The sequence below is a fragment of the Macrobrachium nipponense genome, chromosome 10 (assembly GCF_015104395.2).
Source record: "Macrobrachium nipponense isolate FS-2020 chromosome 10, ASM1510439v2, whole genome shotgun sequence".
In the NCBI taxonomy this organism is placed as follows: Eukaryota; Metazoa; Arthropoda; class Malacostraca; order Decapoda; family Palaemonidae; genus Macrobrachium; species Macrobrachium nipponense.
The window spans coordinates 106,045,926-106,064,572 of record NC_087204.1 but is presented as its reverse complement, the minus strand read 5'-3'; the positions used below and the strand labels follow the sequence as shown (position 1 = coordinate 106,064,572).

Below are 18,647 nucleotides of genomic sequence, written 5' to 3'. Positions count from 1 at the left end.
TAACTTTTTCTCACAATCTCTATTGTATTTTATGTGCGTGGTGATGATTACGTTGCACACCGTCTGCCTTGAAAGTAAACATTCCTCAGGTTTTTCTCAACTATAATCGTGCGTCGTATTGGTTGCTGGAAAACCCTGGATGTTGCAGTATAGGTCAACGCGTCGTCTTCCTTTCATCTCTGGATTCCGCAAAACTTTTAATAGTACCATAAAAGATTTTCCCCCGTCCATTTTGAAGGCTGATTTCTTACCTGTATATTTGCTCATCCTTTCAATTGCATTCTTGTTGCACAATACGTTCCTTAACAGATGCTGGAAGCCTGTGGTCTCTTAGCGATCTCTCGTCGAAGGTAATTATCAGAAGGTGAAGACGATTAAAGGATTTCTCTTAGACAGAAACCAGCTGTTTTCATACGAACGCTGGAGCACCATCACTTATTTATTTATTTGTTTATTTATTTATTTATTTTCTAGAGAAAACGTGGTGAGGTAGGATCACTTTCATTTCCATAAACGGACCACGAAATGTAAAGAGAATATATATAATATATATATATATATATATATATATATTATATATATATATATATATAAATAAATAAAGGACAGCTTTCTGGAGCAGAGTTGCGGTCTTTGAAGAAACCAATCTCTTTGTTTAACACTAAATTTACCTGCAGCTGGAAAAGAAAACAATTTAGCGGAAATAAAACCAGTTGAACGCAATCGTTACGGGATGTTTCCAATGACTTACGTTGCACTAAGATCACTGTTACATCGGTAATCCTCGAAATCTGAGCTGCTATAGCCAACCGCATTCTGTGACGTCACGTGGCTCGAGACACGCCGGAAGTGATCAGATCTTCATAAATCTTGATGGATCGGAGGAAAGTTGGACTACCGAACGTTTGTGGTATTCCATCAGCGGGAAATAGAGGTTTTTCTTTGCAATGGTGAATGGCTGCCGTTTACGATAGACAACAATCGAAATATAAGTGATTATTGCGATTCTCCATCTTTCAGTTATATGTCTTGTGGCAGTTTTAGACCAAAGTTCTTCGCCAGGTTTAGAAGTGATTTGGTTTCCCGCACTAATAAATACACAGTATACGTTATGATTAACTCTCTTGTGTCTGTGGCTCAACAATGACTTTTGCTTTCTCAGCTCCTCGAGCGATTATACCATCTTGCCGTCGTACCTACTTGTACGTACAGTGGTGTGCGTACTAAGTGGCTTGTGATGCACAGCATTACAGATTGAAATATTCCAGACATAATGTAAGCTCTACACCTAGGTTAAGTTAAGGTTTATTTGATGGCATTTTTAAGTGTTTGAAATTATCCGAATATAATTTATTCGTAGGTTAGGTTAAGATTTAAGGTGTGGTTGCTAGCATTTCTTTACTTGAAATATTCCTAATATATAATGTACACCCAGGTTAGGTTAGCTTAGGTCAAGTTAAAATTTATTTGACGGCATTTCGACGTTTGAAATAGTTCGGACATAATGTATACCCAGGTTAGGTTAGGTCAAGTTAAAACTGATGGCATTTCAGCGTTGTACATATACTAGATATGATGGAAATTTAGGTTAGGTTATGTCAAGTTAAAGTTTATTTGGTAGCATCTCAGCATTTCCCGAAGTATTTGTAGAGCAAACAATAAAGGAAATTATCAAGATAGATATTTACTTGATGACGAGTGAAGTGAATGTATTTATAAAGCATTTTAGAGCATAAGAATAAATAGAATTATCTAGATAGCTACTTGATGTCGAGTGAATTGAATGTATCCATAAATCTGACAAAAGGAGACCATGAAAACGCCAAAATACAGAGAGAAAATATTATAAATATACTCCCTTGCCTCCCAGTCAGGACAGGACCTCAGATACCCACTCTTCCTTGAAAGTATATATACCCAGTATAGTGGAAATAATAATAGAATAATGAAGCGGGAAAATGTAAAAGTGAAAATATTTTGCAAAACAGGTTTTCTGTCTTTGTCTTTTTCCTTTATTCTCCAGTTGCGCGGGTAAGGTTTAGGGAGATCGTGCCCTTTTGCTAATTTGATCTCTCACCTGTGTGAACACTGTTGTCCCAAATTTGAATTTGAATTTGAATTTAAATCTAAATTTGTTTTGGGTGGACCTGAAACTGTCTGGCCTGGCAAAAGAAATGTCTGAGACAGATTATTATTATTATTATTATTATTATTATTATTATTATTATTATTATTATTATTATTATTATTATTATTATTATTATTATCATTTAATAAGATTACTCATCCAATGAACAGACTGCACATCATATTATTATTATTATTATTATTATTATTATTATTATTATTATTATTATTATTATTATTATTATTATTATTATTATTATTATTAAAAGTAATGGCTACTTCAGCAGCATTACACTTGTAGAGATTCTTCGGAAAATAGAGAATAATCTCTACAAGTGTAATGCTGCTGAAGTAGCCATTACTTTTAATAAAGTATGCTTGAGAGAGGGTCTGCTTCCTAAGTATATTATTATTATTATTATTATCATTATTATTATTATTATCATTCATCCAAGAACAGACTGTACACATTATTATTATTATTATTGATTATTATTATTATTATTATTATTATTATATTATTATTATTATTATTATTATGCGAGCGTTTAAACTTCTGCCAAATACCCGTCACGCCCTGGAAAAAATCCCGAAAATAAAAGAAATAAATAAAAAATGCAAAAAAATTTTAAAATCTTTCCGCTCCCACCATTTTTTACTGCCTATTTTTTTATTCTTTTTTTTAAGAGTGAAAGTATAGGTCGTTATACCCTCTTGGGCATGGGCATGTTTGAATCAGGCAACAAAACAACCAAATATCACCTTGCACTATTGCCCGCTGTATCTAAGGCTTTCTTTATTTCTTTTGTTCCTTGTTTCCGTTGTCGGTTGCACTGAGTTATTATTATTATTATTATTATTATTATTATTATTATTATTATTATTATTATTATTTGTTGTTGTTGTTGTGGTAGTATTTATTCATTAACTTATTTTCCACATCATTATCGTCACCAACTTTATAATCATTCTCTCTCTCTCTCTCTCTCTCTCTCTCTCTTAAAATTGCTTCGCCTCAACCAGCATCATAAACATCAACAAAAGAGAGGCGTAATGGAAAGTGAATAAGAAGTTTCATACGAATAAAAAAAAAAAGGCAATCTTGCAATACGACGATAGGTTATTGGGGGAATTACTTGCAAATCTCCTTGCAAAACGATGATGCGTGATGCTTTGTTACGCAATGAAAGATAAATGTTGATGTATTTCGGTGTGTTTTTTTTTTTTTGTGGGGGGAGGGGAGGAGCCGGGAGAAGGGGAGGGGTAGTGGATGTTGATGTAGACGCCGTTAACGATGTTGGGAAACTTTAGAACATCAATCAACTTCGCGAACTTAATTTGCTTTGCATCTTTGTTGGCTAGAATAGATTTGCAGTTAGGTGATGTAACTGATGGAATTTACGAGTATCTTTTGTAAAGGTGTAATTGCCTTAGGAGGAAAAATTTCCTCTCTCTCTCTCTCTCTCTCTCTCTCTCTCTCTCTCTCTCTCTCTCTCTCTCTCTCCTCCTCCTGTTTTTTTTCTACGGGGTATTTTGAATGTTCCCAATTTCGCCAGGACGGTAAAATTTTTATTCTGTTCCTCTCACGTTTTATTTTATTTATTTATTTTTTGTTTATTGACGACACAAATTACGACTAAGAACGAAGCTGAGTTTACTGCAAGACTGAATTTGCGTTTTAAATTATCATACATTATTGATCAAATGTCGATCAAATTTCCATATATTACTGACTTATATATTCACTTTTACTTACTATAACGCCGCTTGTTTTACTATTCAGATCAGTGTCGTGAGTGACTGCGGTTATATAGGAAATAGTTCTGTATTACCATTAAACAGACGTTAAAATTCACGCAAGAGTTATATGGCTAATCATTAATTCTACTGACGAGGCAAACATTGTCTCTTGATTTTCTTGCGCCAAAACCACTGAGTGATTACCACGCTGACAATCGATTCTTTGAGAGAACCCCCCCCCCCCCTCTCAAAACTCTCTCTCTCTTCTCTCTCTCTCTCTCTCTCTCTCTCTGTAGATAAAAATATCCCGACAAGTCGTGACTGCGGGGCGACAGACCGGTTAAAGAAACGGTTAATGAAACAAGTCTTGCTGTGGTGTTTTTTTTTTTCTCTCTCTTTCTTTTTTTTTTTTTTTTTGTCAAATTGAAAAGTGAGGCCATTTCACGACTGAATTTTTAAGAAGGAACCACTAATCAATTTTCCCTTTTTTATTCTTCGTGGTCTTAATTATTTTCGTCCGTTACTTCGGTTACGAGTCACGGGTTCGATTCCCGAGTGGGTTTGGAACACCTTAGGCCAAGGGATATATATATAATATATATATATATATATATATATATATATATATATATATATATATGACTGGTAAAATGTTCTGTAACAACAGAATTCCATCTAATAAAAGGAGCCCATAAAAACACCAAAATGTAGAGAGAAAAGTACTATATTTCAGAGACTGCTGTCTCTCTCTTCAGGTATATGAGTCTTCATATACCTGAAGAGAGAGACAGCAGTCTCTGAAATATAGTACTTTTCTCTCACATTTTGGTGTTTTTATGGGCTCCTTTTATTAGATATATATTATATATATATATATATATATATATATATATATATATATATATATATATATATATATATATATATATATATATATATATATAGATCTCGGTGTGCCTCTGTTGGTTAGGTCGTGAGTTGAATGGTGTATCTCTCTCTCTCTCTCTCTCTCTCTCTCTCTCTCTCTTTATCATATATATATATGTATATATATATATATATATATATATATATATATATATATATATATATATTATACATATGTGACTAATATCATTATTATTTTCCCTCTAAATTTAACTCTGAATAAAATCATGGTTGTGCAATTGAATCATATAGCTTCTCCCTCTCTCTCTCTCTCTCTCTCTCTCTCTCTCTCTCTCTCTCTCTCTCTCTCCAAGACTATTTTTAACGCAGCTTTTATAATCAATTGATACTTTTGTTTTTTGTTAAATACCGGTTTCCTCCCCTGGGGGGAATAACTGATGTCTTTTTATGTTCGGTATGAAATCACAATAGAAATAAAAATGCTTGGTAATCATTTTCATTTTTTTATAATTTTTTATTTCCCTTCATTTTCATTATCGTGTACTTGGCTTGAAGCCTTCATCGTTTATTGTCCATTATTTCATTGTACCCCTTATTTATTTACGTGTATAATGAAAGAAGTACGAATAATAATACATATTTTCTCCTCCAGACAAGAGGCAGACCTCTCTAGAACTATTGCAGAGTCATTCTTCTTCTTCTTCTTCTTCTTCTTCTTCTTCTTCTTCTTCTTCTTTTGTGAACGACGAAGTTAGACTCATGTTTACCCAATTTTCAAGCGAAGATCGATAGTACTTCGAAAAAGGTACAAGAACGATCAAAATATGTCTGTTATAAGTCTAAAGACGGTAGCTCTGACGCGCGTAAAAGTATCTTCGTCGCGTATGTTATATTCTGTTACGTCATATTATCAAGTCTATGGTGGAGAGGCCACTCCATATTTTGCGCGGTTTTGGCGGCCAGCTTCCCGTCGATATCACGTGAGAAATGAATGGCAGTGACCACCAGCGTCTTCATGAGATTACGTACGTGTGCGTCGATGTGCCGTAAAAGCAGTCATGCAACGGAAATTTTCTCACTCTCTCTCTCTCTCTGGAACAAACACCAAAGTGCCCGTACTAGTATCCTCATTACTAATGTTTTCCATACACAATGTTTAGCAGTGCAATATTACGTATTCGTTTAGAAAGAATAAAAAAAGAATCAACGCCATCCATTGACATAATTCCCCATTAACGTTCATCGCCATATAAGGACGTAACAGGGACTAGAAAGTGAGCATCACCTTGCGCAAGAGTGTTAGAATGATGCTATGCCACCTTCTTACCTCAGGAGCACCACCGCATTTTCTAAATGGTGGTATACGGTTTCCTTCTCCAACTGTGCGGAGTATTTACTGCTCATAACAGACCGTTCTTTTCTTATAGAACGCTCTTTTCTCGTTCATGTTTCTCTATCGGTGGATTTGTTGGGCGTACGCTCACACCGGAATGCGGAAACCTCACTATCTCAAGAATGCTCATTTAGCATTCTTTATAGGCCTATCTTCCCAATGTCCAGATTAAAAATACTCGATTCTAGTCTTCCCTTCCTGGTGCCAGGTAGCTACGGTTACAATATATTTTACTTGGATTAGATTAATCGCCATAAACATTTGAACGACGCCGGAGTATAAGTATACTTTTCGGTCAATGATAAGGCTCAATTGGCCTAGTGATTTCGTGTCAAAGTTTGATGAGAGAATAGGGATTCTTGGGTTCCTAATATGAACATAATAATAATATCTTCCAAATTATAATATATATATATATATATATCTATATATATATATATATGAATATATATATATATAACTATATATATATATATATATATTATATACATATATATAATATATATATATATATATATATATATATATATATATATATATATATACACACACACACAGAGGGAGAGAGAGTATGCGCAGTACCTACGCTGTTTATGTATGCTTGTCAAAATTATAGTCTTTGCTTGATAAGAAATAATGCAAAACTCCTCTGCTACCTGGCCTCGTCAGGACATGATCCTGTAGCAGTGGACCCTGGACCTGATGATCGAAGACCTCGGATCTTGAAGGTCTTGTATATGATTCTAGCCCGAGAGTCACACCCAACCGTTGTAACTTGGTTCAAAATGCCCATTTTGCGGTTGGTTCTAACAGTAATCTGGTAATTACATTGAGGACAAAGAAATCTCTCTCTCTCTCTCTCTCTCTCTCTCTCGTAGTAGCCATCTTGCTTGGTGAGACGTACCCGCGTGAAGTCAGATTAATCAACAGATATCACAAGTTTAACATACGACTAGAATTTGAGAAATATCTAGAAGTGTTCGTGAACTATCGGTGATAAGATTAGTGTGAAAATAGTAGGATAAAGCGTCTTCTAAGTTAGTTTATCAGTGTAATACTATAAATCAGAACAAGATGGCAGTAAGTTCCACTGGGGGAAGAGGTGGCGTAATTTTGGCGTGTTTAGCAGATTCGCAATACGATGAGGTAGCAGGAAGGGAACTGGCATTTCTCATCTATGAAATCAGCAACAGTCCTAACCAAAAAGATACAAAAGCATTCATAGATATATTAGAAGGATATAATCCTTCAAACTGGAACAAATCTAATGAAAACATCTTGAAAATAATTGAAGAAGTTCCAAATAAAATCCAAGTGGTCAAGAGACTCATAAAGAAAATATACATAAACCAACATATTCCGACAAAGAAAATGAATAAGGTGAATCTTGTAAATATCCTAATTGATGCATTAGGAAAAAGAATGCCAAAAGCATGCAAACTGTGTAAGGTTTGGTATAGCATAGTCAATCCACAAAACCTAATCAGAAAATGTGCTGCATGCAACATTCCGACCCATCCACAGTGTGCTGAGGTAATACAAGATTTGAGAAAAGATACAAGAATTTTTTGTTCAACATGTCTATCATGGATAGACAATGTTATTAAATCAAGATTGAATGTACAAATAGTTGAGGATGAAGAAGAAGAGGAAGAGGAAGAAGAAGAAGAAAAAGAAGAAGAGGAAAACGGAAGAGAAGTAAACAAAAATGAAATGACAGAAAAAAATAAGGAAAACAAAGAACAAGATAAAAGTATGGATGCAGAGATACTCATTGATACTACATATGAGGCAATAAAGCAGCATACCTATGAAGAAATAAATTACGATATGACAACAGAAAAGCAAATCCCGAAGAGGCTCTACCCAGATCTATACAATGACGGGAAAGAGGAAAAAATAGACAAGAAAGACAAAATCTGCAACCTTTTGAAAAGAGGGAATTGCAGATTTGGAGAAAGATGTTACTACAAACATCCTAAGATATGTCAAAACTATGAAATATATGGTAAATGTGCATACTTAGATGGATATGGGGATGATTGCAGAGATCTGCATCCAAAAATATGTTTAAAAACCTAAAAAGAAGGAAAAGGATGTAAGTTCGACAAAAAATGCAAATATATGCACCCTGTAGCCATGAATCATAATCAAATAAATAACCAACCAAGTAATAAAATCCAAAATAAGAAAGAAACAAATAAGAGAGAAATCAAGAATATCAGGTAAAAGAGAAAAGCAAACCACCAATGAGATATGCAGAGGTGTCAGCAAAAAATTTCAAAGCATCAGCTCCGAAATTCTACTCAAGAGATAATAACTGTATTTATTATGCAAGAGGATATTGCAGAAACGGAGAAAATTGCAGATTCAGACACAAAATGAATAATTATGATGAAGGAAGATCAAATATTATGGAAAAGTTGGATTTTTTAATGTCAGAATTTCTGGAAATGAAAAAAAGAACAACATACCAGAACAGGAAAGAGACATGGGAAAATCCTTATTACTACCAGTATTAAATGAAGGAGAAAACATGCAAACCATCATAGTGATGAATGCGCAGGGTTTAGTTACGAGTAACTCAAAAAGAAAAATAGAGTATTAGAAGAACTAACCCAATGAAAAGAAAATAGATATAATGAACATAAGTGAAACCTGGTATTCCCAAGAGACTGGGAATGATGATCAAATAAAAAGGGTTCCAAACTTATAGATCAGATAGAAAAAATAGGAATCAAGGGGAACCGCAATATATGGGAAAGACAAAAAACAAGGAAAAATATATGAGAAATATAGTAACTCAGAATGTGAACTAATAGCGGTAGAATTTGAATCTGAAAAATTGATGAACATAGTAATATATCGACCTCCTAATACTAAAGAGTTTGACTTAATAATTGAAAAATTGGATGATATATGTAGAAATCACAAGGACTGGACTATTCTCCTATCTGGTGACTTCAACTTTCCTTTCGTAGAATGGAAAGAACGAATAGGAGATTGTGGTTGTACTTATACATATAAAAAAGAGAGTAATAGTAGTGCAGAAGATAAGAGGCAATTTGAAAAGCTATTAGATATGCTACTAGAATACAACATTCAACAAATAAATCACCTGCCAACAAGAAAGGAAAATATTTTAGACCTAGTATTTGTGAACGAGATGAATTATGTTAAAGAAATAATAGTTTATAATGCGAGTATTTCAGACCATAATGTCATAGAATTAACAGTTCATTCCAAAGCAAGTGAAAATAGAGATAAGCAAGAAATGAAAAAGTGGGAAGGATATGGAAAATACAACTTCTACAGTAAAAATATAAAATGGTCAGAAATTAATGAAGAATTAAACAAAGATTGGGATAACATTTTCGTAAGTGATGCATAAGGGTAAATACGGAGATATTATATAAAATATTGGAGAAAATAGTGGAAAAATATATACCGAAGAAGAAAAGTAAACATCATTCATGCATACCAAGAGACAGAAGGATCTTGTTCCAGAAAATCAGAAAGTGGAAAAAAGGTCTTGCAAAAGAAAAAAATGCATGGAAAGTTATAGAACTAAAAAGTAAGATAGAAAATGCAGAACAAAAGATTATACAATCAAAAGAAAATGAAAAACGGGACTTGGAAGAAAAAACCCTATTAAAATATCAAGCAAAACCCCAAACTATTATACTCATATGCGAAGAAGATGAATAAAAGAAGAATAGAAATAGGCCTCTGAGAATTGAAGGGAGGATTAACGAATGAAAAAAAAAAAGGAAATTTGCAACATACTGGCAGAACGATATAGAGAGAATTCACCCCTAGAATAGATAATGAAGATAATGATATAGAAGTAAGGGATGAAAATAGTGAATATTTAGCTGACATAGATATTAATGAAGCTGATATTGTGCAGGCTATTAATGAAATTAAAAATGGAGCTGCTGCAGGGCCTGATGGAATTCCTGCTATTTTGTTAAAGAAAGTAGTTCATTCTATCGCAAAGCCACTTGCAATATTATTAAGACAAAGTGTAGATACAGGCAAGATTTATGATGACACAAATTGGCATTATTACCCCTACTTTCAAAAGTGGATCAAGACTAGAGGCAAGTAATTATAGGCCTGTGAGTCTAACATCACATATTATGAAAGTGTATGAAAGAGTAATGAAGAAAAATATTATGAAACATTTAATAAAAAATAATTTGTTTAATAAAGGACAACATGGTTTCGTACCCGGAAAAAGTACACAAACCCAACTGTTAGTCCACCGTGAGAACATATTCAAAAATATGAAAAGTGGAAATGAAACAGATGTGGTTTATTTAGACTTTGCAAAAGCTTTTGATAAAGTAGACCATAATATATTAGCGAAGAAAATTAGAAAACACAATATCGTGGATAAAGTAGGAAGATGGTTAAAAGAATTTTACACAACAGAAAAACAGATAGTTATTGCAAACGACGAGAAATCGGATGAAGCCAAGGTAATATCCGGTGTGCCGCAAGGTACGGTGTTAGCTGCAATACTGTTTGTTATTATGATTGAAGACATAGACAATAATGTTAAGGATTCGGTAGTGAGTAGTTTCGCAGATGACACAAGAATAAGTAGAGAAATTACTTGTGATGAAGATAGGAACGCTCTACAAAGAGACCTTAACAAAGTATTTGATTGGGCAGAGGTAAATAGGATGGTATTTAACTGATAAATTTGAATCAAAAATAAATTATGGAGACAGAGAAAGAAAGCTATATGCATATAAGGGACCTAATAATGAGACCATCACAAATAAGGAAGCAGTTAAAGACCTTGGTGTGATGATGAATAGGAACATGTTATGCAATGATCAAATAGCAACTCTGTTGGCAAAATGTAAAGCAAAAATGGGAATGTTGTTACGGCACTTCAAAACAGAAAAGCTGAACACATTGATTATGCTTTATAAAACATATGTTCGTAGTCCACTTGAATATTGCAATATGATATGGTACCCACACTATCAAAAGGATATTGCACAAATAGAGAGTGTACAAAGGTCCTTTACAGCTAGAATAGAAGAAGTTAAGGACCTAGACTACTGGGAAAGACTACAATTCTTAAAATTATATAGTCTAGAAAGGAGAAGAGAACGCTACATGATAATTCAGGCATGGAAACAGATAGAAGGAATAGCAGAAAATATCATGGAACTAAAAATATCAGAAAGAGCAAGCAGAGGTAGATTAATAGTGCCCAAAACTATACCAGGAAAAATAAGGAAAGCACACAGAACATTAATCCACTACGCACCAGCATCGATAATGCAGCGTCTATTCAATGCGTTGCCAGCTCATCTGAGGAATATATCAGGAGTGAGCGTAGATGTGTTTAAGAATAAGCTCGACAAATATCTAAACTGCATCCCAGACCATCCAAGATTGGAAGATGCAAAATATACCGGAAGATGTACTAGCAACTCTCTGGTAGACATTAGAGGTGCCTCACACTGAGGGACCCTGGGGAGGCAACCCCGTCCCCCCCCCCCCCAAGAATTTTTTTGTCAAGGTCTGTAAGGTAAGGTCTCTCTCTCTCTCTCTCTCTCTCTCTCTCTCTCTCTCAGCAATGGAGTAAAGATACTGAAATTAATGCTTGTATCTTCGTCAGGGTAGGCAATTTATTTTCTTTGTTCGTTTCAGTTTCAGTTTTTTTTTTTCTTTCTTTAATGAATTGCCTGCTTCCTCGTCTATAGTATGGCTTCTTTTGTTTTAACCGCACAGATATTTTCCCGCGATTATCTTGATTACGAGCTCATACATCCCGTCTCGTGTGTGTGTGTGTGTGTGTGTGTGTGTGTGTGTGTACGTGTGGTAGGTGTGGATAGGTTTGTAGGAAGAAGAGGTCTTAGCACCGGTATCTGTCCTCCTAGACTTATCCACGCCAATGGAAAGATCCTTCCCGAACTATGGCCTCCCAAGGTCAATTTTTTTTTATGATAATGTACCATACTTATATATTCTTCCCGTATTTTTTTCTCTCACTCCAGAACAAAAGTATGGTGTTCGCATTTCCGGTAATGAGTCTCTTAATCATTCGTTCGCTTTTCGACAGCTTTTTGTTCAGTGAATTAGTCGTATATTTATTTATTTAGACTTATACTTGTGGAAATCATTTTCTTTCCTTATAACTTCGGCCAAAGAATAAAATGCTCAACTTATAATATGCAAATGGTGCGGCGAACTTTCACTTTTTACCTTTCGTTGTCGTGAAAGCAGACGACCAGGTAATAAATTAAGGTTCTTAGATCTGAATGCGTAGCACAGTAGGCTCAGTTGATCTTTCCCGCCAAATTTATCCGTTCGAAATGAACTTGAGATCATTCGCTTGTTAATCAAGTTAAGTTTTTCTCGTCACGTTGCTTTCAATTATTGCTTCTTATCTAATTATCCTTCATATTACATTTTAATTTGCATAATTTATACTACTTGGCGAAACAAAGATTGTTTAATGAATTTCTTTAGACCCAAGTGACTTGGCGCCAACTTCTCTCTCTCTCTCTCTCTCTCTCTCTCTCTCTCTCTCTCTCTCTCTCTCTCTCTCTCTCATTTGGCTGATATTTCAGAATAGCTCATTATTTTTGCGCTTAGCATATGGACTCATACGATACAAGAAGATAATTAGATTGGATTACATTTTAGACTTTTAGAATTGCAGCATTAATTGAATTCCACGTTGAAGTGTTTCCTAGTTTATTTTTAAATAAATTTTTTTGCACAACCGCCAGAGATAATTGTGATTTTTTTTCTTATTAAAGCTCTTGTCATACCTTCATTTAATTAACTAGAGCTTATTGGGTCTTGATGAAATTTACGTCACAGTGGCTTATTCGCTAGAGGCATGTGGCGTTCCTTATCGATCACCCGTCCAAGTACTAACCAGACTCAGCGTTGTCTTTTTCTTTGCGTCCATCTCTCTCTTTCTATGGCTTAGCTCTCGGTTGGAGTCTTGGATTTTTACGGCGATGATAATAATAATAATAATAATATAATAATAATAATAATAATAATAATAATAATAATAATAATCAAACATCATTGGTCATCTTGTGATAATAATAATGATGATAATAATTCAGCATCGTAAATCATCATTATAAAACCAATAATAATAATAATAATAATAATAATAATAATAATCATTCAGCATCACAAATCATTAAAAACCAATAATAATAATAATCATCATCATATCATCATCATCATCATCATCATCCATTCAGCATCATCAGCCATCTTATAATAATAATAATAATAATAATAATAATAATAATAATAATAATAATAATAATAATAATAATAATAATAATAATGGTACAACTGCTTTCCTCTATTCCAGCGAAATTTGACCCTCAGCTGACATTTCCGAAATTCATTTTTTGACGATGTGTCAGTCTCTGTTTGTCTGCCTACCTGTCCTTTGTCCTTCTTCTCTCCCCCTTCCTTCACACCCCCCCCCCCCCCCCCCCCCCCCCCCCACCAAGCCAGAAAGACACACAAAATAAGCGAGAGAGACACAAAGTCACGTTTTTCAAGATTTAAAAATGTCTATACGTTATATCACAAGGTCAGATAAATTATTATTTGAACGTCCTTCGTCGGAAAGGGGCGGCCACTTTGATAAATAGATTTCCCTGCCGCTCTTAAACGAGGTTTATCTGATCAGATGGATTTTGTGGCTCTTATCCCCAACTTTTTGTTTTTTTAATTTTGTATTTATATCTATTTTTAATTTTTCTATTTATCTGCTCTGGTGGATTTTGTGGCTCTTATTTACAACTTTTAATTTTTATTCATTTTTTATATGTTTTTATTCTTATTTTTTATTTATTTATGTGATCAAATGGATTTATAGGTTTTACTTACAACTTTTTATTTTTTATTTTTTTCATTTACGTGATCAAATGGATTTTGTGTTTTTATTTACAATTTTTAATTTTTATTTGTTTTTCTAAATTTTTTTTTTGTTTTGTTGCTTTTATAAGATCAAATGGATTTTTTAGTGTTTTTATTTACAACTTTTTATTTTTATTTATGTTTTTATTTATCTATTTACATTATTTTTTTTTATTTTCTATCTATATAGTCAAATGGATTGTGTGCTTTTCTTTATAGTTTTTATATATATTATTGTTTTTATTTATTTCTAGTTTTTATTTATTCATTTTTATTTGTTCTTTTTTATGTATCTCATCAGATGGACTATGTGATTTTCTTTATGGCTTCCTATTTTTTTCATTTTGTATATATTTATTCATTTATTTATTTATGTTTAGGGTCACGCATTCGTGAACAGTTGCCATTTTTACTGGAACAAGGCCACATCTGAAGAATCATTAATATTGTTGTTACATTTCATAAGATTACCCAACCTAACCTCAATTCTGAGAGGGGCGTCGCCCCCAATCCTCTGGGTCTCCCCACTGTGTAACCAACCTTCTTTTGTTATTTTTTATACTGTTTTTAAAGAAATCTGAAATTACTGAAGAAATATCACCGTGGTATCCCCAGTGTGACACTAACCACATTTTTTCGTATTTTCGTTACTTTTTACTATTTTTAAGATGAATTCCGAAATCTCTGTAGAAATATGAGCGTGAGTTGAAATTCCAGCGAGCGGCGGTGACGTCATAAATCAGAAGTTATTTTCCATCGCGTAACGTGCAGCTGCCGGAGATTTCAACGCCGGTGAGAGAGACGCGAACTAGCTAGCTATCATTACTCGTTAACAGAGCGGAACGGAAAAATAAAATAAATAAATGAAAATCTGATTTTTTTTTTCGCTGTGCAGTTATGATATAATCCGTTCTACCTACCTTAAGAAAAATTATTAGATTAATTCTATTGAGTCGCTGAAAAATCATTACTGAAAAGGAATTTTTTTACCAGAGAATTGTATCAAAACTCTGATATTTCTATATGTAAGTTGTAGTCTCATATTGAAAAAAATAAATAAATAAAAATTTTAAAAAATAAAACCTGTCCCAACTTCCTCAAAAAAAGTTATGAATTTAGCTTTATTGAGATGCTAAAGAGTAATTTTTTGTAGTAAAGAAACTTTTTGCGTAAGAATTTTGAATATATATATATATATATATATATATATATTTATATATATATATATAATATATATATATATATATATATTATAGTACAATTATGCATCCTTCGTGATACATAATTCTGTAGGGAATCCATTCTTCTTGAGTCATGCACCTTGTTGATTATTATTTAAATAGAAGTCATGGTCGGTAAATATTCGTTTGTCTATTATACAGATATTTCTCAAATGTTTGCCAATATGATGCAGTGTTGACATTTGCAGATAAAATATTATACAACAGTTCTTCTGTTTATATTAAGACGTCTCTCTCTCTCTCTCTCTCTCTCTCTCTCTCTCTCTCTCTCTCTCTCCACGTACGAAAACAGTTGAACAAGTAAATCGTATAACCAAGCCCACCGAAAATAGATCTTATCTTTCGCCGGTCTCGGTATAATGCTGTATGAGCCGCGGCCCATGAAACTTTAACCACCGCCCGGTGGTGGCCTGGCCTATATCGATGCCAGACGCACGATTATGGCTAAATCTAACCTGAAATAGACTAAAAACTACTGAGGCTAGAGGGCTGCAATTTGGTATATTTGACGATTGGAGGATGGATAATCAGCATACCAATTTGCACCCCTCTAGCTTCGGTAGTTTTTAAGATCTGAGGGCGGACAGTAAAAAGCCCGCACCAAAGTTTTCTTTTCAGAAAACTAAAACCCGGAGACCTGTCAGTAAGTTTAACGATGATCGAGGGTATGTCGTGGATGGTCACCCATCCAGGAGGTGACCTGACATATGATAGCTTTGTCAGCGGTGTGTGTAATTGACGTGTAACCATTTATTTTCCTATAAACATTCATTAATGTCTATTTATTTCCTTTTCAATATTCGCAATAGAATACGTCACAATCTGGAGAACTATTCGTTAGAAATACCCACCATTTTCGCCTACAAATAGTGGCATTTCGTAATTTATTTCAAAATCAAATATTTCTTATGAAATTGTTTTTGCATTATTGTAAGTTATCGAGATGACTATTTTTTTCGCGTTTCGTAATATGAATTTTTTTAGCGCAGTGGGAGGGTCAGATATAGCTTTCACTTTCACTACACGAAAAAAAAGCGAAAAACTGCAAAAAACGAAACAAAAATGATATACGCGACGATACTTTCATTCTTTCTCCACCTTTCTAAGAATAACATCCATTTTTTGTATATATTTCCTCTACTGTCTTAATGTTTACCCCTCCATTCGTCCCAGGGAGAGAAGCAGATGTCACCTCCATAAACGGAGAAGTGGAGAGAGAAACACCAACAAAAAATAAACAGCAAGTTGGAGTGCAGCGGATCGCACCGAACGCAACCAGAACAATGACAGCCCGGCTCCTTCGAATGATTCCTATCTACCTGCTGAGGATCCTCTTAGCCGCCATCTTGCACGACGCTGGTTCGCATGATTACGACGCCTCGCACAAGTTGGCTGAACAGTACGATTTCATAATAGGTGAGGAGGTCGATGCTTTACTATATAATAGACTCCTTATGTTGTTGTTGTTGTTGTTGTTGTTATATTATACAACTGTTTGCTTTGAACATGTCCGCCACTAGGCCTAGGCCTATTGGTGCCTATACTCTGTTTTTTTCCATCTGTCCGTCGGCTTGTGGTGTTTGCGCATGGTAACACTGCGTCCTGGGCTTTAAATAATATCCTATTTCGAATCTTAACGGTGTAATTCGCATACAGTAAATTATTAAAACACTTTTCTGTTGCAAATGTACACCCAGATATCCTTTTATTTACCTAAAACTTACACATTTAAAGCCCGGGACGCAGTGTTACCATGCGAAAACACCACAGGCTGATGGACAGATGGAAAAGAGTATATTAACAGGTGTGAAGGTCAACGCTTTACTGAATAGTCTCTTTGTGTCATCATTATTATTATTATTATTATTATTATTATTATTATTATTATTATTATTATTATTATTAACTTTTGACATATTTACCCTAGGACTAGGCCTACAATTATTTATTAACGTACTGCTCATGGCTTCGTTTCCTTCTGTGAGCTTATTTGGAGTTGTTTGTCCAAACCGCTTGATGTAGCAGCTTCTGCTTCTTTCCCCTTTCGCTAGCGGCGTACGTAAGGTTAACTAGTGTCTCTGTCAGACCAAGGTCCCAATGCAACCTTGCGTCAAACTATCTCTTTCCTCTGCATGCTTCCGCGGATGATTCAAGAGCCTCCAAACCCATTTTCGGGCGTAGGGTAGATCAGGGCACTGGGTTGCTTGGTCTATGCATAAAAAAAAAAAAAAAAAAAAAAAAAAAACTTATTAGGATTGTTTCAGCATTTTAGTGTAAGACGAAAGGTGCATGACAGTATAATGATTCAGCAGAATTGTGTGGGATACCGAGAAAAGTTCAGATAGTGAATGCCAAACTTCCTTTTCGATATGAGAAACAAATCAAAAGCAGAAGTTAATGACAAAATCAGAAATGTGACGGACTGAGTCTGATGCTCGGATTGGCGCATTACACCAGTCACCAAGGTTAAGTGGAGTTAGAGGTAATAATATTTGATTGAAATCGATTACAACCATCTCTTGGCATTTTGAGTTCTGGTGGGGAACAATATGGCTTTGCTTCTGTTCTGTTATTTCAACGCTTGATCTTGGAAAAATTATTAACTATAGACGGGTTTACTGTAGATTTACATTCATGAATCTAATCGTAAACTAAAAAATAAAGAAAGTAATATTGTTTTGGTCGACTTTTCCACAGTCGGGTCAGGAGCAGCGGGCGGAGTCTTGGCGTCTCGTCTGTCGGAGGTGGCCGGGTGGAAAATTCTCTTGCTGGAGGCCGGAGGGAAGCCGCCTCTAGAGAGCAACGTCCCCGCCCTTAACCTTGCCTTAATCCAAGGGGACGCCGACTGGAATCTCTTGACCACGCCGCAGAAGTATTCCTTGAAGGGATTCAAGAACAATGTAAGAGCAAGGGAAAACGGTTTACTTTTTCTATTTTTTTTTTTTTTTTTTTTTTTGGTTACACTGCACATATGTTCTTATTGAAACCAGATGTTACAAATAATGCTTTACTTAGATTCATCGTTAATGTTTTACATATTTATTCTTATTCATTTTATTTAGAATTGTTTCGTAGCCTTTCGATCTTTCCAATGTCCTTTACAGTTCAGTTGAAAATATTCAAAATTACTGATACCAATGGCAAGCTAGATTTTATTAAATAATAGCAAAAATAATAATAATAATAATCATTCTGTTGCTATCTATAACTTATTAATTCAATGTTACAAATGAAATTGTCTCTCCAGTATATGAACAAATGAAGTACTTTTAGTCTTTTCATCAGTTCATCAGCCATTCCTAGTACCTATAGGTCTAAAGAATGCCTCT

At 34.3% G+C, this 18,647-nt stretch overlaps 1 protein-coding gene across 1 annotated transcript in view; it reads left to right on the top strand.

The window, feature by feature from the left end:
* The window catches only part of LOC135223873 (glucose dehydrogenase [FAD, quinone]-like), a 44,831-nt gene that overhangs the window by 13,173 nt on the left and 13,011 nt on the right, over positions 1 to 18,647 (top strand). The window contains exons 2-3 of the mRNA XM_064262781.1: positions 16,492 to 16,734; positions 18,016 to 18,218. Coding sequence (XP_064118851.1) covers positions 16,602 to 16,734; positions 18,016 to 18,218 — 336 coding nt within the window. The 5' untranslated portion in view covers positions 16,492 to 16,601. The remainder of the gene's footprint in view (positions 1 to 16,491; positions 16,735 to 18,015; positions 18,219 to 18,647) is intronic.